We start from the raw sequence: 26,057 nt of genomic DNA, 5'->3' as shown, positions 1-26,057 counted from the left end.
CAGGGCTGAGGGAGACACAGAGAGGAAGTGTAATGTGTGAAAAATGAGACATCAAAGGGGATGAGGCTTAAGGAAAATGTAGAATAGATCATTGTTAGCTAGGAGAAGCTGACAACAAAGCACAAACAATTTAATCAGGGGGACAGTCAGACTGCTTGGAGAACTAGGAAGGGGGAGGGATGGATAGAGAGAGGGGGGTAAAAGCAAGGGTTACTTGAAGTTAGATAAGTCAATATTCATACTACTGGGGTGCATTCTAATTCTAATTCTGAAATCAGTAAGCAATTATTAACCTGGAAAATAACATGCGGCTGAAGATCATATGAATCTTTGTTCGGTAGGCGGCGCGGCTCTGGCCAGCAGCGGCCTCTGCAGCCTGTCCGCGTTTTTATTATTTTTGTCTGTGTTTTTATGTAGTGTTTGTTATTTTATGTAGGGGTGTGTGTGTGGGGGGGGGGGGGGGGGTGGGGGGGGGGGGGGGGGGGGAAACTTTGTGAATCTCTCCCTGCACTGGAGACCCGACCTTTTCTCATCGGGTTTCCATTGTCGTTGAGGCCGCAACGAGGAGCGGCCTCCAACAGGAAGAGACCGGGGACTCAGGTGCCGACTCACCGTTGCCGTCGCGGAGCTGGCCGGGTCCGGAGCGGTGGAGGAGCGCTGCTGCTGCTGCTGCTGATGCTGTTGCTGTTGCTGCTGCTGCTGCTGCTGCTGCTGCTGCTACCGGAGAGTCGGAGGCTCTCTACAGGTCTGTGGACGGCGGCGCCGGGAGCCCACGGCTCCTTGGAAGGAGACCGCTTCTCAGGGCTCCTGCAACGGCGACTTCTCCCGCCCGAGTTGCGGGGTTGAAGAGCTCCTGGAGCGGGGCCTGTCACCACTGCCCCGCGCGGCTGGAATGGCCGCGGACTCTGCGAGCGCACACCGGGGGCTCCAACATCAAGACCCGGTGTGCGACCTCGCACCACCCGGCGTGGCTTTAATGGCCGCGGGACAATCGCCATCGCCATCGCCAGCCGGGGGCTATGACTCTGACTCTGACATCGGGGGGGGGAGAGTGCAGTGGAGAGATAAGTTTATTTGGCCTTCCATCACAGCTATGTGATGGATGTTTATGTTAAATGTAATTATTGTTGTGTCTGGGGTCTATTTGTATGTAATGTATGGCTGCAGAAACGGCATTTCGTTTGGACCTCCAGGGGTCCAAATGACAATTAAATTGACTCTGGGGGGTTCAGACTTTTGATAATCTGGAAGCACATTTCTTTCATTATAAAGGGCAAGAACTAAGGAGATGGTGGTTGACTTCAGGAGGGCGGGAAAACAACACCATACACCTCTGCACATCGATGGAGCTGATGTGGAAAGGGTCAGCAGCGTGAAGTTCCTAGGACTCCACCTGTCAGATGACCTGATGTCCACAACCAACACCACAGCACTGGTCAAGAGAGCCCAGCAGCGACTACACCCTCTCCGAAGACTACGTAAAGCAGGTCTCCCCACTACACATCTACGAACTTTTTATAGGGGGACAGTCGAGAGCACATTAACCAACGGCATCACTTCCTGGTTCGGGAGCTGCAAGGCGTACGAACGGCACCAACTTGACAGGATTGTGAAGACCGCCAGCAGGATTATTGGTGCTCCACTCCCTTTCTTGCTGGACATATACAGGAAGAGATGTATCAACAGAGCCATCTCCATCATCAAAGACCCCTACCACCCATCGCATCACATATTCTCCATCCTGCCATCTGGGAAGAGGTACAGGAGCATTAGCTGCAAAACCAGCAGGATGCTCCTCAGCTTCTTCCCGCAGGCTATAAGACTGATAAACGGACTTAGCCCCCTGCCAAAGTATCGCGCACCAACCACCAACCTGGACACACTGCAGCAGCTGTCGATCGGAACGCCTGTTGATGTTTAGTAGAGAGTAGAGTGTTTAATTTAATTTGTTCATGATATATGTATTTTTATTTCTATTTACTTGTTGTTATTTGTACTGCACACTGAACGGACACTGGTTGAGCAACGTTTTTTTGTTTCCTCTGGGTATGCGAGTACTCAGGAAATAACAATAAAGATATACTGATACTGAAGAAATGAATGAGCTCACAATGTTTATGTGGGCAGATGCAAACCAACACCCCACCCATCACAATCAAGGAAGTAATTCAAAGTGATTCACAGCCAATAAAAGTATCTTTGAGGTAAGTCACAGTAGCAATTAAAGCAGCACAATGTTCATCAGTTACACAAGGAATCACAATGGCCTGGCTCATGAATGTTTGTTACTTACATTCCAATCTACTGTTAAGAAGTCTGCATCACTTAGGTAATCGCTAGCTCGCACAATGTCGTCTATGTCACCAAAGAAATCAAGATAATTTTGGTGAAGATATAGATTGAACATCTCCACAGACATGTGTGAATTTTCAATCACCTCCTGAAATACAAATAAGACATAAAAATGTTACTCTTCCTAATATCTTGTTCACTTATGCTTAATCATGTCCTTGTAGCAATATTGCTCTGACATGGCCAGCAATCATAAACTTCCTTACACTGTCCCTTGTTCTGAATGCCAGCACGAAGATTATTCTTACCTCAGGATTGACTAGAAGTGGATCCCTCTCATGCTCAGCTAAATGGATCGGTAATGGATTCAACTGCAAGTCATTGGGCGGCTCTCCTTAAAAAACAAAATGGCCATTATTTAAGGCTGGTCAATTTTAATTTACACATTAGACTGAAAAATCAATGTCATCGCCAAGCACTGAATAAGTTACAAATCTACAATAACTGAATTTGTGTGGTGGCTTTAAATATGTATGTCAATTTTAACAAGATATAATCATTCTTAGTCAATTTAATTTCATGCAATTGTCACGGTTTCTTTCTGTCAGAGAAGGGAAAATGAGGGTGGGGCAGATCGGCCATGACCATGATAAGTGGCGAGAGCCTCGAAGAGTTTTTGGGTCTATTCCCGATCCTATTTTCTTATATTGTTATATTACTTCTTTAGTTCAATATCAAATCGTAATTATTATTTGTTATCAATTCAGACACCTTCCTGCAATAAAATGCAATGTTTAGGGGAAATAATCTCTGATATTCTCCAACACCACCATCTGGTGGTAAAAATGAAGTGCTACACCTTAATGTAAATCGAAGTCAAAGGCTTCAAAGGTCTGTTTATTGTCACGTATACCAATTAAGGTTCAATTAAACCCAATTACCATACAGCCATACTAAAAAAAGCAACACGTCACACATCTGCATAAAAGTTAACATAAACATCCACCACAGCAGATTTCCCACATTCCTCACTCTGATGGAAGGCAATAAAGTTGAATCTTCTTCCCTCTTTATTCTCCCACAGTTGGGGCAGTCGAACCATCCACATTGTTAATACATTTCAAGTTCAAATTCAAGTGAGTTTATTGTCATGTGTCCCTGTATAGGACAATGAAATTCTTGCTTTGCTTAAGCACACAGAAAATAGTAGACATTTACTACAAAACAGATAAAGGTGTCCATATACCATGATATAAATATAGACACACATGAATAAATAAACTGGTAAAGTGCAAATAACGGAAAGTGGTTATTAATAATCAGAGTTTTGTCTGAGCCAGGTTTAATAGCCTGATGGCTGTGGGGAAGTAGCTATTCCTGAACCTGGTTGTTGCAGTCTTCAGGCTCCTGTACCTTCTACCTGAAGGTAGGAGGGAGATGAGTGTGTGGCCAGGATGGTGTGGGTCTTTGATGATACTGCCCGCCTTTTTGAGGCAACGACTGCGATAAATCCCCTCGATGGAAGGAAGGTCAGAGCCGATGATGGACTGGGCAGTGTTTACTACTTTTTGTAGTCTTTTCCTCTACAGGGCGCTCAAATTGCCGAACCAAGCCACGATGCAACCGGTCAATATGCTCTCTACTGTGCACCTGTAGAAGTTAGAGAGAGTCTTCCTTGACAATCCGACTCTCCGTAATCTTCTCAGGAAGTAGAGGCGCTGATGAGCTTTTTTGATAATTGTGTTAGTGTTTAACAGGTTAATACGAAGATAATAAAAAAATAAAGTTGTGGATAATAGATAGGTCTTCAATGCTTGGCTGCAAGACATGTTGGGAAGTGTTAACATGGGGAGGGGGGTGGGGGGGGTAAGAATACAGATGGTTCGCTCGAAAAATCAATGCCTTGCATCAGCATTCTTAAAAGCAACTTGCAGATTCTGCGACTTTCTCAACAGATTACGGTATGGGAATATAACATTTGCATTTATGTTGAAAAGGATTTCAAATACAGTTGTTCAAAACTGGAACTTACTTTTGCAATACATAATTCTACCCAGAGCTCGAAACAGAAAGAGCGATTGGTCTTTGCCGCCAATGGCAGGTAGCCCACTTCCCTTTTCATGTGTCTTTGACGAATTTCCTTTACATTTTCCTCTTGAAGATGTGCCTGTTCTTATTGAAGACTTTCCTTTACTGTTTAACAAATGAATCTGATCCGGCGTGCTGCCTGAGTTGTTCAAAAAGAAATGTTTTGTGCATGAGGGCATTTATATAATTACAGATTATACCACAGAGTAACTCAGAAAATAATTTTGTGCACCAAAACTAATAAAAGCAGGGTATTATCTCCATAAAAAATTATTTTGTCTGTAGTATTTCCACATTTTAGGAAATTATCAATGAGAAAGACTGAGTCATCACTGGAATTCTATACAGTATCAATCATATTATTCTGAAATCCTATTATAAATTCAATCTTTCGCCATTCCTCTCAAAATCAGTCATCCACTTTTGGTATGTTGCATAGATACCATGTGTAGTTTGGTATCTCAATCAAGGTGACAATCTTCAAAGGTGAATTTTAATCATGAATATTGGTATGACTCTTCTCTGTAGTGAGTTATAGCTCATAATGATCCTGTTTTCATCCAATTGTAGAGTTATCATCTAATTGTAGTTACATTTTCAGCTGGTGCTCCCATATTACTTAGCACATACAGGTTAGGGAGATTGTGACACCAAACCCTCAGAGATAACAGAGACATTCCTAACATTTACAAATGCTAACCCTTGATTTATCATCAAACCAAAATACATATCAATCTATTTATTTATATAACTTTTGTGGACAAATTTATTTGCTGATATTTACAATGGAAATTCCCCAATAAAGGTGTAATTACAATCCCTGCCTTGGTGTAGAAATAAAGTACCCTTCTCTTGCAGGTTTTAGTTGCCTGCGTTCCACTATTTTCCAACCAATTCTACTTTGCTTTTCAAATCGCATTATATGTTGGCATTTAACTATATGCAAGATTAAATAAAATGTCACATATAAATAAAGATATAATGTGTGAAATAATACTTTTGACCCAAAAAGGTTGCCTATTTCCTTCGTTTCAACCCGAAACATTGCCTATTTCCTTCGTTTCGACCCGAAACATTGCCCATTTCCTTCGTTTCGACCCGAAACGGCAATTTCCTTCGCACTATAGATGCTGCCGCACCCGCTGAGTTTCTCCAGCATTTTTGTCTACCTTCGATTTTCCAGCATCTGCAGTTCTTTCTTAAACATCCTTACTCTCTCTCTCTCTCTCTCAGTTTCACCCCAAGACTACTTTTAGTCTTACCTTTCCATGGGAAAATGACAATGATATATTTTCATATTTCACATGTAATTAAAAGGTTTAGATTCATAATATATTTAATTGTTTACAATGTGCCGGGTTCCAACGACAAAGCAAAAATGACCATTGTCACACATTTAGTTACCAAACGCAAAATATTAATTGGTGTGAAAATAACTTTATAATCAAGAAGTATTAACAATTTAATTTTTCCTTCCACTTGTTAATTACCTTTCACTGAAGTAAATTGAAGACTGTTTATTGCACTTCTGATGTCTCCTGCGCTGCCCGTACAGAGCATCTCCAATACACTCTTGTCAGGAACAATAGACTTGCCAGCATTCTGCACATCAAGATAATTTAAAATAACTATTTTTTCTGAATGTAAAGAATAACCGTCCCCCTCTGTCCACCCCTCCAAAGAGCTGGCTGATTAATATCACTGATCATGTAACAGATGCATATTAGCATTTTGAAAAAAAAGATAATTTGTAAGCATGTTGAAATGTTCATGGGTGATGTTAATCTACATATAGATTGGGCGAACCAAATTGGTAGCAGCACTAAGGAGGAGCATTTCCTCGAATGTACACGGGATGGTTTTTTAAACCAATATGTAGAAGAACCGATCAGAGGACAGGCCATCCTAGACTAGGCATTGTAACGAGGAAGGATTAGTTAGCGATCTTGTTGTGCAAAGCCCCTTGGGCAACAGTGACCACAATATGGTGGAATTCTGCATTAGGATGGAGAGTGACATAGTTAATTTAGAGTCCAGGGTCCTGAACTTAAAGAAGGGAGACGTTGAAGGTATGAGACGGGAATTGGCCAGGATACCCGGGCAAATTATACTTAAAGCGTTGACAGTGGAGATGCATTGGTAAAGATTTAAAGACCGCATGGATGAACTCCAAAAATTGTTCATCCCTTTCTGGCGAAAAAATAAAACAGGGGAAGGCGGCTCAACCATGGCTAATGAGGGATATCAAGGACAGTGAGAAATCGAAGGAAAACAAAGATAAATTGGCCAGAGGAAGCAGCAAACCAGAGGACTGGGAGAAAGTTAGAACTCAACAGAGGAGGATAAAGGGGTTAATTAAGAGGGGGGGGGGGGGGGGGGGGGGGGGGGGGGGGAGTATGAAAGAATTCTTGCGGGGAATATAAAAACAGACTCTAAAAGTTTCTTGAGATATGTAAAAAGGAAAAGATTAGTGAAGACAAATGTAGGTCCCTTATAATTAGAGACAGGTGAATTTATAATGGGAAACAAAGAAATGGCAGAACAGTTAAAGGTAGACAAAAGTGCTGGAGAAACTCAGCGGGTGCAGCAGCATCTAGCAAATGGGCAACGTTTCGGGCCGAAACCCTTCTTCAGACTGACCTACCTTCGATTTGTCTACCTTTGATTTTCCAGCATCTGCAGTTCCTTCTTAAACACTTTGGCAGAACAGCTAAAGAAGTACTTTGAAACATATAAGATTGTTAAAGGCTTGTACACGCTAGAGGCAGGAAACATGTTCCCGATGTTGGGGGAGTCCAGAACCAGGGGCCACAGTTTAAGAATAAGGAGTAAACCATTTGGAACGGAGACGAAGAAACACTTTTTCTCACTGAGAGTTGTGAGTCTGTGGAATTCTCTTCCTCAGAGGGCGGTGGAGGCAGGTTCTCTGGATGCTTTCAAGAGAGAGCTAGATAGGGCTCTTAAAAATAGCAGAGTCAGGGCATATGGGGAGAAGGCAGGAACGGGGTACTGTTTGGAGATGATCAGCCATGATCTAATTGAATGGCGGTGCTGGCTCGAAGGGCCGAATGGCCTACTACTGGACCTATTGTCTATTGTCCTCACTAAGGAAGCCACAAATAATCAGGGACTGAGGATCTAGTGGGAGGGAGGAACTGAAGGGAATCCACATTAGTCAGGAAATTGCATTAGGTAAACTGTTGGGACTGAAGGCAGATAAATCCCCAGAGCCTGATGGTCTGCATCCCAGAGTACTCAAGGTGTCTAGGTTTCAAAGTCAACTTATTGTCACATGTACCAATTAAGGTACAGTGAAATTTGAGCAGCCCTAGAAATCATGGATGAATTGGTGATCATTTTCCAATGTTCTCTCAACTCTGGATCAGTTCCTGTGCACTGCAGGGTAGCCAATGTAACTCCACTTTTAAAGAAAGGAGAGAAGAAAGAAAACGGGGAATTATAGACTAGTTAACCTTACATCGGTAGTGGGGAAAATGCTCGAGTTGATTGTTAAAGATGTTATAGCAGAGCATTTGGAAAGCAGTGAAAGGATCGGTCAAAGTCAGCATGAATTTATGAAGGGGAAATCATAGAAACATAGAAAATAGGTGGAGTAGGCCATTCGGCCCTTCGAGCCTGCACCACCATTCAATATGATCATGGCTGATCATCCAACTCAGTATCCTGTACCTTCTCTCCATACCCCCTGATCCCTTTAGTCACAAGGGCCACATCTAAATCCCTCTTAAATACAGCCAATGAACTGGCCTCAACTACTTTCCGTGGCAGAGTATTCCACAGATTCACCACTCTGTGTGTGAAATTTTTTTTCCCCCATCTTGGTCCTAAAAGACTACCTTATCCTTAAACTATGACCCCTTGTTCTGGACTTCCTCAACATCGGGAACAATCTTCCTGCATCTAGCCTGTCCAACCCCTTAAGAATTTTGTACGTTTCTATAAGATCCCCCCTCAATCTTCTAAATTCTAGCGAGTACAAGCCGAGTCTATCCAGTCTTTCTTCATATGAAAGTCCTGCCATCCCAGGAATCAGTCTGGTGAACCTTCTCTGTACTCCCTGTATGGCAAGAATGTCTTTCCTCAGATTAGAAGACCAAAACTGTATGCAATACTCCAGGTGTGGTCTCACCAAGGCCCTGTACAACTGCAGTAGAACCTCCCTGCTCCATTACTCAAATCCTTTTGCTATGAATGCTAACATACCATTCGCCTTCTTCACTGCCTGCTGCACCTGCATGCCTACTTTTAATGACTGGTATACCATGACACCTAGGTCTCGTTGCACCTCCCCCTTTCCTAATCGGCCACCATTCAGATAATAATCTACTTTCCTGTTTTTGCCACCAACGTGGATAACCTCACATTTATCTACATTATACTGTATCTGCCATGCATTTGCCCACTCACCCAACCTATCCAAGTCACCTTGCAGCCTCCTAGTATCCTCCTCACAGCTAACACTGCCCCCCAGCTTCGTGTCATCTGCAAACTTGGAGATGTTGCATTCAATTCCCTCGTCCAAATCATTAATATATAGTTTAAATAGCTGGGGTCCCAGCACTGAGCCTTGCGGTACCCCACTAGTCACTGCCTGCCATTCTGAAAAGGACCCGTTTACCCCTACTCTTTGCTTCCTGTCTGCCAGCCAGTTCTCTATGCACATCAATACTGAACCCCTAATACCGTGTGCTTTAAGTTTGCATACTAATCTCTTATGTGGGACCTTGTCGAAAGCCTTCTGAAAATCCAGATACAACACATAAACTGGTTCTCCATTATCCACTCTACTAGTTACATCGTCAAAAAATTCTATAAGATTCTATAAGAATTCTATAAAATTTGAGTCTTCAGTCGTTTCAACCAATTTTGTTTGTGTGTTTCAATTTGATTGTACAATTCATAATGTTTCTCCACAGTTCATCTGCTTACCATTTATGGTCAAATCCAGCGCATCAAGTATGGTCTCAATTTTGCACTGCAAATTGTAAGCATGATTTCTATTCTGGCCATATATTTAAACTCAAATTACGAAGTGAATAACAAAGAGCTTGAATTTTTTAAGAACTTCATTCTTAAAGGGAGGTAACTGGACAAACATCCAATAAAAAGACGAAAAATATTGGAACACCTTGGACAAGGTTAACCCAAATCTCTCCTGCAAGGAATTGTGGAATGATATCTCCATGGAAAGAATAATCAGCAGTGAACTGGTCATCTCAGTGGGCAAAAACCTAGAAACAAGGAACTGCAGTGACTGGTTTACACAAAAGGACACAAAGTGCTGGAGTAACTCATCATGTCAGGAGACATTTCTGGAGAACAAGGATAAGTGACGTTTCAGGTTGAGACCCTTCTTCAGAATGGGGAAGGCCTGGACCCTTGCAGTATGAAGAAGAGTCCCGACACATGAATGTCACCTCTCTATGTTCTCCAGATATGCTGTCTGACCCGCTGAGTTACTCCAGCGCTTTGTTCGTTGGGCAAAAACTTAGCAGCATTCAAATTCCACCTCATCATGCCAAATTATTCCTATTTGGTCAAGTTATTTTAGAACCACACTTGTTCCTACGTGACAGCAGCCTATACATAGGGCACCTGTCCTCTGCTCCTGATGTTTACCCAATGAAGTGTACATTAGATGTTGTGTGAAGTCTGCGATGCTGCCTCTGGTCTGCTGACAACTGCTCCCGTATTTAACATAAACAAGTGACATTTTGGCAATTGCCAGAATACTTCTGATAGTCAACAACATATTTGAAAACTCTGGCAAAAACAAAAGCTGAAAAAACATAACCATTTGTATTAAACAAGGATTTACCTTGCTAGCCTCTTGGGCAGATATTCTACTTAGAACTTTCAACATACTCGTGGGAGCCACTGGATTAAAACTGTCAAATAAGAAACAATAATTAATTTGAAATACAGATTAAAGCAAAATGATTTGGAAATCAATTTTCTATTAGCTTTCATTGATGGAAAGTGATTAAAATGTATTAAATAAAATAAAATCTGAGTTTGCTTCTTATCAGATGCCAGTAATTTATAAGGATGTACAACCTTCATAATAAATTTCAGCTAGAGATAAGTTACCTCAACTCCCCCAAGTGAGATGGTCTTATTTTGTAAAGTATTGCTTTTTCATGGGGGAGGAATAATAGATAATTTAAGATTTGTTGCTTGTGATCTCTAATCAGTATCCCATGCGTTAAGTGCATCTATTTTGACATGGTTGAAGGCAGAATCAGAGCAGGTTGTATGATACCCATTGGCAATACTGGCTGTCAAGACCGCACATGAATAATTGTCTTTCTGGATAAATTCTTGAAGGATTACCGACAGAGATAAACATTAGAAATTTTCATTTACTTCGTAATATGATTTATCCTCAATCAATATAAAAATGATAACTCTTCTATGGCTATGGAGGAGCCAATGGACTAAGTCCAATGATTTGAGAATTAAGGGACAGAAGTTTAGGGGTAACATGAGGGGGAACTTCTTTACTCAGAGAGTAGCAGCTGTGTGGAATGAGCTTCCGGTGGAAGTGGTGGAGGCAGGTTCGATTTTATCATTTAAAAATAAATTGGACAGGTATGTGGACGGGAAAGGAATGGAGGGTTATGGTCTGAGTGCAGGTAGATGGGACTAGGGGAGAATAAGTGTTCGGCACGGACTAGAAGGGCTGAGATGGCCTGTTTCCGTGCTGTAAATTGTTATATGGTTATATGTTATATGGTTAAGTCATCAAACAAATTCAAGGCCAAAACTGTTCTGCTCAGTCAGTTCATTTTAACCAATGGTATAGTTGGGACAATTAATTCCTGTCACTAGTGAACTGAATGCAAATAACTCAAGTTTTAACACTGTCAGCATTTTGCAGGGACATAAGAAATTGAAAATGAAAAGATTAGACGTGTTTATTAATCCAGACATCTTTTAAACTCCAAAATACAATATTTATACAAGCCAAAATCAAAAACAACAAACACATTTACAATGACCAACTATAAAGAATTAGTACTTGCCTAATATTAAAGATACCCAATTCCTTTTGGATGTCATTTGGGAAGAGCAAACGTTGATTGCTGTCTCCACAAACGTTGTTAGATATTATGAACACCAATGGACATCTTGCTGTCTGAATAAAATTCCTGATTAAAAAAAAGTGCTTAAGTTTGCTTGATATAATTTAAGCCAATTCCTCAGTTAAAAATATACTCCAAATAGTTGTAAAGCAGGATCAGTTCTGCTATACTGACACAGACATAAAGAGTTGCACAGCCACTCCTGTGCTATAATTAAAGTTATTTCAAACACAACTCAAATCGTTAAGCCTATTGTCATCCATTTAAATCGATGCAAACTGTACGCACGGTTGTTGGTTAAGCCCATAAAATGTATGTTGAGATTCACTATGGTTAAGGCTACATAAACCAAGCATTGGCTTTTCAGCTTTATTTTAACCATTTACACTTCAGCTGGAAGGCTTTCTTTTGATCGGGATAGCAACTGATTCAGAGAAGTTGTAAATGATAATCAGATTGTTAGCAATAATGTGGTCTACCAACTTAATACATTGTACTGTGTGAATAGCCTTAGCTTGCCCAATTCTTTATAACACTTTCTCAAAATAAGCAGTTGGTCACTCAATGACATGCGATGAAAGTCCGTTATGCACTGGGTAATGTAGCTTTGGGATTCTTTACTGATGAGAGCTATGGAGGATCAGTCACTGAGTCTAGTCATGACAGGGAATCAATGGATATTGAGGTCTTGCTGGAAAGAAACACAAAAGGAAAAGATCAGTCATTATCGAACAGAATGGCGATCCAACCACCTTCTGCTTCTATTTCTTATTTCCCAGTGACTCCAATATCTGTTCACAGAAAATAAAATAATGTCTAATGTATGCTGTTGAGCTACAAGGTCCAGTGGTACCTACTTGGATAGCTTGTGGTGCCAAATTAAGCAACAGTCCTTACACCACTAGTGCAGCGGTAATGGAACAGAGAATCAAAAGGTTCCCTCTAACTCTGCATGAAGTCTGTACATACCTCTTTATAATGTTTTCATTCTTATTTTGGCACCCACCTTTCTCCGTATCCTCTTCTACAGTCTTAATAATAATTTAAAGGCAGAACCAACAGTAATTTTTGTTCTGTCTTATGGCTATTTATATTTAAATAGGCTCATCTATCATATTTTAAAATTTAAATGTGATTTTGCCATTTCAGCTCTACCCATTCCTAGATTAGGCTAATTCCTTGCACAAGGTAAAGCTATGCAAATAGCTATGAATAAGCATGCAAATCAGTGACTTTGTGGCCTGTACATTTGGCTGGTTTTGCTCCAATAGCTAAGAATATTGGTTGGCAGCATGCCTTTTAATTCCATTTAGCTTGCTCTGTTCCAACTTGCACCTTTTCACTGTCATTTATGATGTTACCTGCTAGGAAATGGGTATTGTTAACTTAATTACCCTATTTTAAATTGTCATGCCACCAAGTTCAGATCATCAAAGAGAGCAGTTTACATAGCAGGTTCAAACATGCCACAAGCCTAATGAAACTAAAGGCCAAATCTCAAAGTGTTATATACCTTGAGTAAAATTAGTGAGGCATTGTTGAATGTCAGCACTGAACAATAGATGCAGCTGAATGCTGAGAGTCATCAAGAGATCAAGATTTTGAGAGTTAATAAAGGGGAACTGCAAAGAGTAAATGGATTGTGGAACGGGGTACAGAGAATACATTTACAGAAAGGTTTGAACAAAAGAGACTGATTGTTCCGCAGATGTCTTCAAAGAGCCTAGTGAAAACTGTTGTACTTTCTTATGATAGCTTCACATCCACTGTTTATGTGTGATTAAGCCACCAACGCAAATTGGCCATTGCTTTGAAACATCGCCTATCCGTGATCTCCAGAGATCCTGCCTGACTCACTGTTATTCCAGCACTTTGTGTCCTACATGGTAAACCAACATCTGTAGTTCCTTGTGTAGGAAGGACATTCAGATGCTGGTTTAAAGCAAAGGCAGACACAAAATGCTGGAGAAACTCAGCGGGACAGGCAGCATCTCTGGAGAGAAGAAATAGGTGACTTTTCAGGTCGAGACCCTTCTTCAGACGGATATATAAATGGCTACCTGGTAATCAAAAAACGATGATAGTTTTTCTGTGATTCATAATTATTTGAGTAATCTTACCGTAAAATGTCATGCAAACAGGAGGGTTCTCTATAAAACTGATTAGGGATATCCTATGGGGCAAGAACAAGAGTTATTAATGACACTACATATAATGTTTTATCTAAAAGTACAGAAAGTTATCATGCACATTATAAAGCTTGAATAACCTCAGTAATATTTTAAAATTCATCAATATTTCAAAGAATATTCTTTGTAACTTTGAAGAAACCATTTATTTTGTACGATTCCAAAAGCTGAGCAACAAACAATTAATAGACCATTTGAGACATCTGAACTTTTCTGCAGATGCACATCAGGTACAAACTATCTCAAAGATTTTACATCAATTGTGTGAATTGCTCTAAAAGTTATTTTTTATCTTGCAAGGAAACAATTAAGAAGTTTTTTGAAATTCTACTCACTTCTACAAGAATCAGTTTCTTGTCTGTCTCCATAGTATCTCCCACCATCTGGAGTTTTTTATACTTGTTGGCTCGCAGTAAAAATTCTTGAAATAGAACAGACTGTGGCTTGCTCACATACGCCTGAAAGCTTGAGTCTGAAGTCAATCAAACAATATATTTACATAGATTGGGGAAAACTGAATTCATATTCTCTTCAAAGATAAAATTGAGATTATGTAAAGGATGCCAATCAGTGGAGAGCCTTATAGAAAATAGACAATAGGTGCAGGAGTAGGCCATTCGGCCCTTCTAGCCAGTACCGCCATTCAATGTGATCATGGCTGATCATCCCCAATCAGTACCCCTTTCCTGCCTTCTCCCTATATCCCTTGACTCCGCTATTTTTAAGAGCCCTATCTAGCTCTCTCTTGAAAGCATCCAGAGAACCTGCCTCCACCGCCCTCTGAGGCAGAGAATTCCACAGACTCACCACTCTCTGTGAGGAAAAAGTGATTCCTCGTCTCCGTTCTAAATGGCATACTCCTTATTCACAAACTGTGGCCCCTGGTTCGGGACTCTCCCAACATTGGGAACATGTTTCCTGCCTCTAGCGTGTCCAAACCCTTAACAATCTTATATGTTTCATTGAGATCCCCTCTCATCCTTCTAAACTCCAGAGTGTACAATCCGCTGCTTGCCTGAACTCCAGAGTGCACAAGCTGCTCCATGTCTGAAATCTTTATACTGGGTGAGTGATAAAGTGATACTATGCTACATATTACTGATTCTTTTCCAACTCCAAGAACTGAATAAGGAAGTCTTTTGGAGGAAGGCTAAACAAAAAGGTTGAAGTGGTTGAGAAGCAAATGGTAATATTGGATGAACTGGTTAGCAATTATACTCATCTTTATCATTTCCGAGGAGTTCAAAAGCACAACCTCAGTAAATCCTTATTTTTGTTTTGAAAAAGGGGGCAAATAAACGTTTTTTTGGGGGGGGGTTTTGATATCAAACATTTATGATTTCCTTGTGGGTCACAGGAGCCCAATAAGTCCCTATTAAAAATGATTACCGTTTCACAAATATCCAAGCACATACGGACATATATCAAGCGTGGAGCTACATGCCAGGAGAAAATGTTTTTTAAACAAACTGTAATTTGGAGATGGAGATGAACAATGCACTGAAAGAATATGTTCTTTTTTGCAATTACCCACTTGATTATAGATAGATCTTTTTTTTCTCTAAACGACAATGTACATCAAAATCTTCCACCAATCTCATTGTTAGCTTAAATCTATTGTGGCTACCAGCTGCCATTTGAACAGGTCTTGATGTGATAATACTATTTGCACAGTAGTGGCATGGTCTACAATATAGTTTAAATAACTTCACAATCCACTAAAATCTGCTCTTACCAGTATTACAGGAGTCGTCAAATTCATCACGAGTTTTAAATTTATTCTGTGATAATGGATTTACCCATTCGTGTAGTTGAATTCCCAGTTCCTTTACAAGAACCTGTATTGTAGCAGTCTTGCCGGTGCCTGCAGTACCCGTTAGCAGCAGAATGGAGCCATCCTTTTAGATAAAATGTAAACATATTCAATTAAGATTCATTTAGAAAACCACAAATGCTACTAAAGTTTAAAACACTCTGCTACTATAAGGAGAATTGCTTTATGTTTGATGTTTCAATGCTGATTGGAGGATGGCACAGCGGCAAAGCAGTCAGCACTGCTGCTGCATAATTCTGCAAGATAGATTCAATCCTATCCTCAGGTAATGTCTATGTAGAGTTTAAACATTTCCACTGTGTTTGCATTAGTTTTCCCCGGTGATCCTGTTTCTTTGCAGCAGATTAATTGGCTACTGTAAATTGCTCTTGATATAAGAGAGTGGCAGGAGAATGGATAGGAGGGAAGTTGAAAAAAGAGAAGGGGAGAGGGTAGGGGAGGGAGAAAAGGATAAAAGAAATAAGCAACGAAAATGGGGCTGGTGGGAATTCTCTGAAAGCCAGCATGGACTTGACGAACCTAATGGCCCACTTATATGCTGTAATAAAATATGACAGAGGACACTAATTGGTTGGAAGATAAGAGTTGGAACAGAGGCCTTGCTTTCTAATTGGAGGATGGTGCAATGTGCTGATCACATGGACGTACACAGGGTCCTCAACTTTTCGTATATTAATTAATTAGATGAGGGAAATCCCTTTGATATCCATGTTTACAGATGATGTGTAATGAAGAGGCATGGAACAGTGTATGGATAGGAGAAGCAAATAATAAAGGGATGTGCAGGTAATTCTGCTATAACATGTTTCCATAATGCTAATTGAATATGTTAACTGAGTGAGCAGTAACTGAGTGGGTCAAGAAGCATCTCTGAAAAACATGGATAGGCAATTGTTTGGGATCAGAATCTGAAGAAGGTTCCCGACCCGAAACTGTCCATATTCTCCAGAGATGCTGCCTAACCCACTGAGTTACTCCAGCATTCAGTGTCCTCTTTTGTAAACCAGCATCTGCAGTTCCTTATTTCTACTATTTTTATTAAGCAGGATGAATTGGTTATAACACAATTTTGATCGGGAACAAAGAGAATCACTTCAGTTAGTATAGAAACTAACAAGCAAACAAAAAGCTGCTATGGGTAAAAAAAATGTGGGAAAAAAAGAGACTGGTTTCATGTAACGATTTTATCTTAAAAAAAACCATCTGTTACTTTTACCATGGGTGGCCATTTGAAATTGACAAGCAATTGTTTCTATTGATACAAGTTTAGTTTGAAATATAGCATGGAAACAGGCACAATCGTCTCACCGAGTCCATGCCAACCATCGATCACACATTCGCTTTAGCTCTATAATATCCCATTTTCATATCCTTTCCCTACACGCCGAGGGCTATTTACACAGGCCAATTAACTTACAAACCTGCACATCTTTGGGGCGAGTCGGTCACCCAGTCTCACAGGGAAAATATGCAAACTCCACATATGACAGCACCCGAGGTCAGGATCAAACCTGCGTCGCTGATGCCGTGAAGCAGCAGCTCTACCAGATGCACCACTGAGCCACCCACAATGCACATTTGCACAAAGATACTCTATTAAACAATAAACATGCACCCTTTGCATTTTTAGCTTGAATAACAAAAATAAACTAATGGCAATTTAAAAGAGCTTTGTTTTTGAAAATCCTGCAGGAAAAATAACCTTGCTATGGCAAAACTTCCTAGTCCGACCTCCCCTTTCCCCCATTGACAATTGTTTTCTATAATGTGATTTAATATAACACGAAGTTTCTGCAGAACACAACTATCATGTTACAGAAAAACTACTTGGAATTGATTTGTCAAAATGATGTCATATGGCAATCAACATCTAGATAAAGGCGGGAGACCAGGTCTGCAAAAGCAAAGGGGTTTAGATATACACTGATGACAGTGCAGAGAGAAAGAAATAATCAGAAATGGATGTTGGCTTTTATTTCAACAACTTGAGATTTAAAAAAAACAGAAGCAATGCAACAGCACAAATTCATGGATACTAGATTTCACTTTAGAAATTGAATCCCAGGAAGAAGTTGGAAAGGTGACTTCTGAGTTCAGCTAACTTGATTTGTATTCCCCGAGTTTAGAAGGTTGATAGGTAACGTAATCAATGGACTCATCCATGCCTTCATCTCCTCCCGACTGGACTACTGCAACTCACTTCTCCTTGGCATCAGCTCCACCTTCGTCAACCAACTTCAACTGGTCCAGAACGCAGCCACCCGACTCATCACCCACACCAAATCCTGGCATCACATCACTCCAGTCCTCAAACAACTTCACTGGCTTCCCGTCTCCCACCGGATCACCTACAAAATCCTAGTCCTCACCTACAAAGCCCTCCACCATCTGCCCCCCCCATAACTCACTGACCTCCTCTCCCCCTACCAACCCTCACGGTCCCTCAGATCCACATCAGCCGGTCTCCGCTCCATCCACGTCCAACCTCCGCAGTTTTGGGCACAGAGCCTTCTCCAGGGTTGCTCCCAGGCTCTGGAACTCCCTCCCCCAACTGATCTGCAATTCCGTGTCCCTCACCATCTTCCAGTCCCGCCTCAAGACCCATCTCTTCACCTCTGCCTATCCTTAGCCCCATGTCCCCCTTCCTTTTCATCTGTGCTTGAATTGCCTCATATTGTGTTTTGAATTGAATTCTGTCTTTAATTTGTGTACTAGTCATGTCTCTACTATTTATTTCATTCCCCTTACATGTTTTTCCTCTACTTGCTAAATTTTTGTAAGGTGTCCTTGAGACTCTTGAAAGGCGCCCATAAATAAAATTTATTATTATTATTTGAAATAATAGTATGGTTTACAAAAATGGGTACTAAGAAACAAGAATCAGCTGCGGTGTTTCCAATTGTCAAGCAGCTTGTTATCTCACTGCTAAAACTCATTCAACAAAGATAGCCAGCCAGGGAAACACAGGGGGATTACATCTCCTACAGAGCACCATAATTATACCTAATAACTACATTTAAAAACTTGTGATGTTGTGTAAGTTCAGAAGAACAGTTGAAATTGATTGAAGTTGGAATCTGGTTGGCGAAAATATAGATCTGTATAGGGTGGTTGTCAAACGGGGAATTTAACCATGTAATATTGTAAAGTCGTGGAGAATTGAAGTACAGATAATATTTTTGGACAATAAATAGGTCAATTTTTACTTGGCAAGGTTTCACAAACATCGAAAGCAATAATAGTGGAGATAAATTGGGTAATCCCACATTCAATCATGCCAGATAATTGCACTTCTGAAAACGATACAAGACATATTAGGCACATAACTGGTATGTAATTTTTTTCCACCCATTGTCTTATACTAGAGAAATTACAGTTATTGGGAGAAATTGCAGCAATTACTGTCATTAATTCTGTTTACTATGCTCTTTAAATAAAATTCTTGTTTTCTGAGTAAATTCACTTTGTTTGATATGCAGTTGACCAGTGGCCTCCAAACGTTTCAGCATGAGGGCCACATTATATATTGGGAAGAATTTTTGCAGGCCGTAGGAACAAATAAAGAAATGTGCTGTACGGACTGGATCTTAGAGGGAATATTCCAGTTCCGATGCGCAAACAGGGGTAGTGGATAGACAAGGTAGCCGATGGTGTCCGCGAGCTTGGAATGGACTTTTGGTCACTCGCCTTTTCTCTGAATCGGAGATAGAGATGGCGAGAAAGCGAAGGGAAGAGTCGGGGCTCGAGCAGAGAAAAGTGGGAGCTGGCAGTGAGGGAGATGAAGCATTAAAGCGGTGAACAAGAGCAGGAAGCAGGCCCGAAACAGACATGATGTACCTGAGAGTGAGAGGCGAGGGAAGGGTCAGGCGGCGACTGAAACAAGTAATTATCTATGTATTCTACTGGGAGAGAGCCTGAACACTATGGGCTCCTACCTGGCACTGGGAATCCGGTTTGAACCCATTCTTCCAAAGATCCGTTCCCAAGAAAACAAATCTGTTGTGTGGAGAGCAAACGCTGCAAACATGCTACAAATTCTCTGAGTCGCTAGACTTGAGGACCCGGGGTAGCTCAGAGCTTGCTGTGGGCCGGATAAAATCTCGTGGTGGGCTGGATGTGTCCAGCGGGCCATATTTTGGAGACACCTCCACAGACTATAAAGGTTCAAATGTATTTTATTGTCACGTGTACCAATTAAGGTACAGTGAAAATCGAATAAGCCAGCTATACATTGCCTCCAAATCACCAGCTGATCATGTTGTCACCAGACACTGAAATGATTGAAAGAGAAATACTGAATTCAATGCTGGGGAAATCACCTTGTTCTTTTCTGAACAGCAATGAGAGAAATTCCTCAACTCAAGATAGAAATTCAGCGCAGATTATTTCCTCAAGATTTACATGACATGACTTCTAGTTCAGAGGAAAGTTGTTACTGTTGTGTCAGAAAACTGAGACATGATAATGAAAAGACAAAGGTTAATGAGATAAGGAGAGAAGAGGCATGAAATGTAAGGCTAGAAGGAGGAATATCCTGAACCTATTCTAGCATTAACATCATGATAAAATGAAACCAAAATGAAAGTAGTGACTCACTTGCTGATGACATCTCTTTGTTGTATGGGCCTTAAGCCAATTATCAACCTCTTCAATTTTCTTTTTGTGAACTGCAAGTTCACTCTGAAAATGGAGGAATCAGAAAAACACAGAAAACCATCATGCTTCATTTTCATGGTTAGACCTGTAGCTTTTTCAGTAACGTTTATGATATAAAGTTTGAATTAGAAATAGTTAAGCAAATCCCTTTTCAGCATTTGAAATTTTATGGCAAATTCAATTAACACGAAAAAGAAACAATACTGTAGTGGTACGTAGTGGTTAGGCCACTCTTGCTATGCGAACCCTCGGCAGCCGGGGGTAGGGTCAAGGGGTATGGGGGTGTGCCCTAGTATATAAGAACCGACCTTCCCTCTCTCGCTCTCTTCCTTTCTCTTCATGAGAGTGTCCTGCCACTTCAGCAGGAGCTCAGCTCGAGCCCACGAGGCAACAGCCTCTCAGCAGCAACAATGACTATTATGTTAGAGTGCTAAACGTGCATGTATAATCTTACGTACAACGCCTGAATAAAGAAATAATTTATTCACGACGTTTGTGCCTCTACAATACCATGTATTTCAAAATCATTTGTGGTGGATAAAATTAAAGTTAATGCTAACTAAAATTTAATAAATAAAATCGAGTTAGTCAAAACTGTGAATTACTACCATATTTGGTGAAAATATATGTATTGACGGCACATTATGTGTTTATCTCTCACTTTCTCATTTAAAGTCATAGTGATACAGTGTGGAAACAGGCCCTTCGGCCCTACTTGCTCAACAATGTCCAAGCTACACTAGTCCCACTTGATGCGCTTGGTCCATATCCCTCCAAACCCATCCTATCCATGAACCTGTCTAACCGTTTCTTAAACAATGGGATAGTCCCAGCCTAAACTACCTCTTCAGGCAGCTTGTTCCATACACCTACCACCCTTTGCATGAAAAAGTTGCCCTCGGATTCCTATGGAATCTTTTCCCCTTCACCTTGAACCCATGTCCTCTGGTCCTCGATTCCCCTACGCTGTGCATCTAGCCGATCTATTCCTGGCATTAATTCACTTGCCTTGTTGCAATACATTCAGAGAAACAGTCTTCAATTTTCAGTTTACTATTGTTCTACGCACTATATTTAATAGTAGGTATAATCTTGTTTGTATCTACTGCTTTTTCCTCACAGATTATAGCTATCATTACTCATTTTGCAAATCTCCCCTGTCACTTTGTCCTTAATCCCAAATTCTCAAAATTTCTTCAGAACTTTTCTTCAGAACACTCAACTATTAGATTAAAGCTTTATGCAATGGACAAGATCAATTTGCTTTATGATGATATGATAACATGATGAGATTTTCAAATGTATTATCTAGAACAGTGCCTGACTGTCTACCATTGAAATGTCAATCAGGTACCTTTCAGAAATTAGGCAGTTACATCAAATGTAAATGACAGATAAGGATCATAATTCTCAAAAAATTAGGATCTCAATGTTACAATGCATGTCTTCTTGGGTTACATAACTATCTTTAGACTTAAATAGTGAAAACAAAGAGCTAATCTTGCAGATATTTGTTTGGTAAATGAAAAATCTGGTACCATTTACCCAAGAGAACATCAAGAGCGTATTTAATGAAGGAAAACCTTCACAGGGGCCATAATACAAAGTTTGAATCAGAGCAACATAAGGACATATCACATCAAATGACTAAGACTGTCGATCAGATGTTAAGCTTTGATAAAAGAGAAAGAACATCAGAAAATAGAGCATTTTAGGTAAGGTGTTCTAAAGATATCAGTCTTGATAGCTGAAGGCAAGACAGATAAATGTTTGCATCCAGGGATGCTCAAGGATACAAAATTAGGAAAACCAGACTTTTCCGTGTATTGCAGAACTGGAAGAGGTTACACAAATTAGAACCAATGAAGCCATACACGGATCTGAAAGTAAAATAATCCACAAATCACCACCAAAAAATCTGAGATGTGGAATAAAAATTCACTATTATGGAATTCATGTGGGAAATGTAAATAAATAAGCACCAAATGTATTTAGAGAATTGACCTAATTTATCAAGGACAACACTTGCAGCTACTGATTCACAATCAGCAGGGTTTGCTTTGGAGACTGACGAGGCAACTTCTTCCGATGATACCGGTAGAATTATTGCAGGCTGCCGGTTCGCAGAGGGGATCCACCTGTGAGATTTGCTTTGGAAACTGATAAGGCAATCTCATCTATTGATAATCTATTTAACGATATTTTATCGAGTTAATTAAAACAACAAATTCCCTTGTCTGTACACTGTGCACTCATGGGGACGAGAAAAAGTTTCCGTAGGAATGTATTTCAACTTAAAATATGGGATTCAATGCGGGGGGAAAAAAAATGGTTTACATTAAGAGAAACTGCCATATGGGTGGCTTTCTAAGAAACTAACCTAACCATAATACAGGTTACACTCTAATGAAAGTCATAAAAGTGCAGGAATGGTGAAACTAAGACTAGAGGTATGTTAGGACATGTTTAAAAAAAAAAAAAAATGTATGTTGGGTGAAAGGAGGGAGGACAGTAAAGTAAGGAGTATACTGCAATAGTAAATAAAGCTTAGACCCATATGTATAGCCACAGAACGACTTTTTTCTAAGTAGGAATCATAGACAGAAAGAATGGAAATTTGTTTTCAAATCTATGGATGTGGACCACAACAGATGATGAAATGTATTACATATTATGCTCTTACCTGTGACTGAGGTCTATATTCATCCACCCAGGAATCACTATGATTTGAAGGTGAGTTTTGCCGATGGCGACCCAAAATCTGGTCTGTATAAGCTCCCCGAATTCTTTTATGACTCCTTGTGCTGTTCAAGTTCTTGGGCTGAAAAGTCTTTTCTCGTTTTGTACAAAGTATTTTCTGGTTCTCACCACTTGACTTTGAATAACCAGACAGTTCACTGTCTAAAACCATTGGTAAAGTAGATTTGCTGACACAATCAAAAGATGGATTCACCCACTCCGTCACCTGAAAAATCAATTTAACACAATGTTTTTTATCACATGCCAACCTGAAGGAATTCTCCAATAAGACTTTTTGTCATCTCTCCATTATTTTGTATAAGTGTTAAATATATCATGCAAAAGTATCCAGCTTGTAATAAATTAGATACAGCAGTCTTATACCCTTAAATCAGAAGCACTTGCAAGCTGAGTGACTGATTTCTACTTGATGGAAGAACAAGGACGAGTTGCACCCTGGCATCCCTCTTCTCTCCTCTCTTATCAGGCAAAAGGCATAGAAATGTGAAAACGGACACCTCCAGATTCAGGGACAATTTTGTCCCAGCTGGTATCAGGCAACTGAATCATCCTACCACAACCAGAGAGTAATGCTGAACTACTATCTACCTTATTGATGACCCTCGGACTATCCTTGCTCAGACTTTGCTAGCTTTACCTTCCACTAAACGTCATTTCCTTGTCATGTATCTATACACTGTAAATGGCTCGATTGTAATCATGTTTTGTCTTTGTGCTCACTGGTTAGCATGCAACAAAAGCTTTTCACTGTACCTTGGTACACGTGACAATAAACTAAAGTACAACCTTAGCCCGAGATTTATTTTCTGCATACCAAAATCTTTCTGATAACGTAAAACAGCAAGTTGTGTGACCGCACAAATGAGAGACAAAATAATATCTTGTATTGTGAATCAGGTACTGTATCTAAGACACGATGCAAAAAACGTAGTCTCAAAATATTGGTGCAAAATACTTTTACCTTAGCAGAAACAACCTTTCTGCTGAGAGAAGATTTTGACATCATCAACTCTGCCGGTAGTCATAAGTGGGCTATGGTCCGCACCTTCAACAATAAAGTCACTTTGAAAGTTCTGCTTTAGGAAAGAAAGAAGATGCCAATTTAGTTTCATATGCAGTTTTAAAATTCATCATTAAGTTCAACAAATACAGATCATGATTCTGTTGCAGTACTCTCATTTACATTTCTTCTGAAACCCATTTTTTGGATTCATCCTAACACCATGAACTGACAAAGTCCCTCATCGTAGGCTGATCCGAAAGATTAAGATACAGCGTCTTTGTTGGTTGGATTCAAAATTGGCATGGCTATATTAAAGAAAGGGCAGTGATGATTTCATGATTGTAAGTAAGGAATAAGAATTATAGAAGGTTTAAAGTTTGGGTATTTAAGAGATTACGTGGAAAAGTAATGATGATGATAATTTTTTATGATGAAATTTTGGTTGTTTTTTTTTGGGCTTGACTGGTTACGTTTTTTTTTTTTCTATGTAGGTTAAGATTTTTGGCTATATTAAGGGGCAATGGCATGATATTGTCTAGGACAGCTTAATTTGGGGGCTGAGCTCAATGTACAATTCCAACGGCGGAAGTCAATAATATTCGGGCCACCTTAGGTGGCAACGAGAATTTAAGGTATCCCATTTTTGATACCTTAAAATCACTCTTTTTTTTTAAATTATAATTCACTGTTATATGGTTTACTTAATAATAGTATTCTGTTTTTTCTATGTATTTTTCAACGCACTTCTTTTTTCTTCCTATGGAGGTTCAATAGACTGAGGAGATGTAAAATAACGTTAATAGGGGACGGTTACCCCACACCCAAAACCTCAAGGTATTTAACCACACCACATGAATTAAAACTAGCAAAACTAATTAAGAATGCAAGACATTAGGGGAAAAAGGAATGAAGGAATCACATTTTGTAGTTGGAACATTAGGGGTGCGAACGATCCAATTAAAAGGGGTAAGATTATGGCTCAATTAAAATCTTTAAAGGTGGATATTGCGTTTTTACAAGAAACGCATGTGAAATTACAAACACAGATGAGACTAAAAGTAAATTGGATAGGCCAAACTTATTATTCGTCATTTACTTCTAAAGCTAGAGGTACGGCTATTATTATTCGGAAAGGTATACCATTTATATCAAAGAACACTATATCGGTTAAGGAAGGAAGGTACACTATAGTGGCAGGAGAAATTTATTCTACACCACTGACACTGATAAATATTTATGCACCAAATTTTGATAACCCCCAATCTTTTAAGAAAATTACAGATACAGGCTCGAAGGGCCGAATGGCCTACTACTGCACCTAATTTCTATGTTTCTATGTTTCTATAATATTATGGAATGCATGCTTAGGATATGCAAGAGTCTTTTTACAAATATGGAAATTTAAATATTAGAGGGCATCGCTTTAAAGTGAGACGGGAAAGGTTTAAAGGTGATGCACAGGACAATTGTTTATCTCCCACAGAAAGTTGTACGTGCCAGGCAGCTGGGATTAGTTAGTTTAGCATCATGGTTGGCGCAGACCTTGTGGAATGAAGGGCCGGTTCCTGTGCTATTCTACTCTCAATTAAAACCCATTTTTACTTTGCACAATTATTCTTATTATATTCTAATTTCTTTGACAATAGGACAATCATTCTCAGAGTCAGCAATTGTTTTCTTTTCACATCATTTATTTCCATTGAAGTGACTAACTATATTAATTTGCAGAACCAACATGCTCTAAAAAGTAGCTTTATGGACGTTGCAACAAAATGCATTCTCAAAATATTGCTGTAAAACCGTTACCATAGCAGAAACAACCTTTCTACTTAGAAAAGATCTTGACATTATGAACTGCCAACAGAAGAAATTAGAAAAAAAGCATTAGAAATCAAACATGTTGTAAATTGCAGAGATGGTCAAGAACAAAGGGAATGTCAGTGAGGGAGCCCAGGTGAAGAGAGAATGAATGACACAAATCAGTAAGAGTGCTGGCTGGGAGCCGATTGGGATGAATGAATGCTCATTGCAGATGATTTATATGGAGGGAATGTAGATAGAGGAAGATGTACGAAAACTGAGGGAAGATGGAAAAATAAATCAAAGGCAATGATGACACTCTAAAATTC

The 26,057-nt window shown here is 39.9% G+C and overlaps 1 protein-coding gene across 3 annotated transcripts in view; it reads right to left on the bottom strand.

Moving 5' to 3' along the window:
• Positions 1-26,057, bottom strand: part of rad17 (RAD17 checkpoint clamp loader component) — a 39,799-nt gene that overhangs the window by 12,865 nt on the left and 877 nt on the right. The window contains exons 2-13 of one of the 3 annotated variants that reach the window (XM_055631241.1): positions 23,887-23,998; positions 22,849-23,130; positions 20,106-20,189; positions 15,411-15,573; positions 14,011-14,147; positions 13,607-13,659; positions 11,427-11,552; positions 10,220-10,289; positions 5,871-5,982; positions 4,325-4,519; positions 2,601-2,686; positions 2,294-2,440 (exon numbers count right to left, since the gene is read on the bottom strand). In XM_055631241.1, the coding sequence (XP_055487216.1) occupies positions 2,294-2,440; positions 2,601-2,686; positions 4,325-4,519; positions 5,871-5,982; positions 10,220-10,289; positions 11,427-11,552; positions 13,607-13,659; positions 14,011-14,147; positions 15,411-15,573; positions 20,106-20,189; positions 22,849-23,130; positions 23,887-23,931 (1,500 nt within the window). In that variant the 5' untranslated portion in view covers positions 23,932-23,998. Of the gene's footprint in view, positions 1-2,293; positions 2,441-2,600; positions 2,687-4,324; positions 4,520-5,870; positions 5,983-10,219; positions 10,290-11,426; positions 11,553-13,606; positions 13,660-14,010; positions 14,148-15,410; positions 15,574-20,105; positions 20,190-22,848; positions 23,131-23,886; positions 24,002-26,057 lie in introns of those variants that run through there. The other 2 variants (XM_055631247.1, XM_055631256.1) reach the window with 2 other exon arrangements.

Source organism: Leucoraja erinacea, chromosome 3 (assembly GCF_028641065.1).
Source record: "Leucoraja erinacea ecotype New England chromosome 3, Leri_hhj_1, whole genome shotgun sequence".
NCBI classification, from domain to species: Eukaryota; Metazoa; Chordata; class Chondrichthyes; order Rajiformes; family Rajidae; genus Leucoraja; species Leucoraja erinaceus.
The sequence above is the reverse complement of the archived record's forward strand: the minus strand, read 5'-3'. Positions and strand labels throughout refer to the sequence as shown.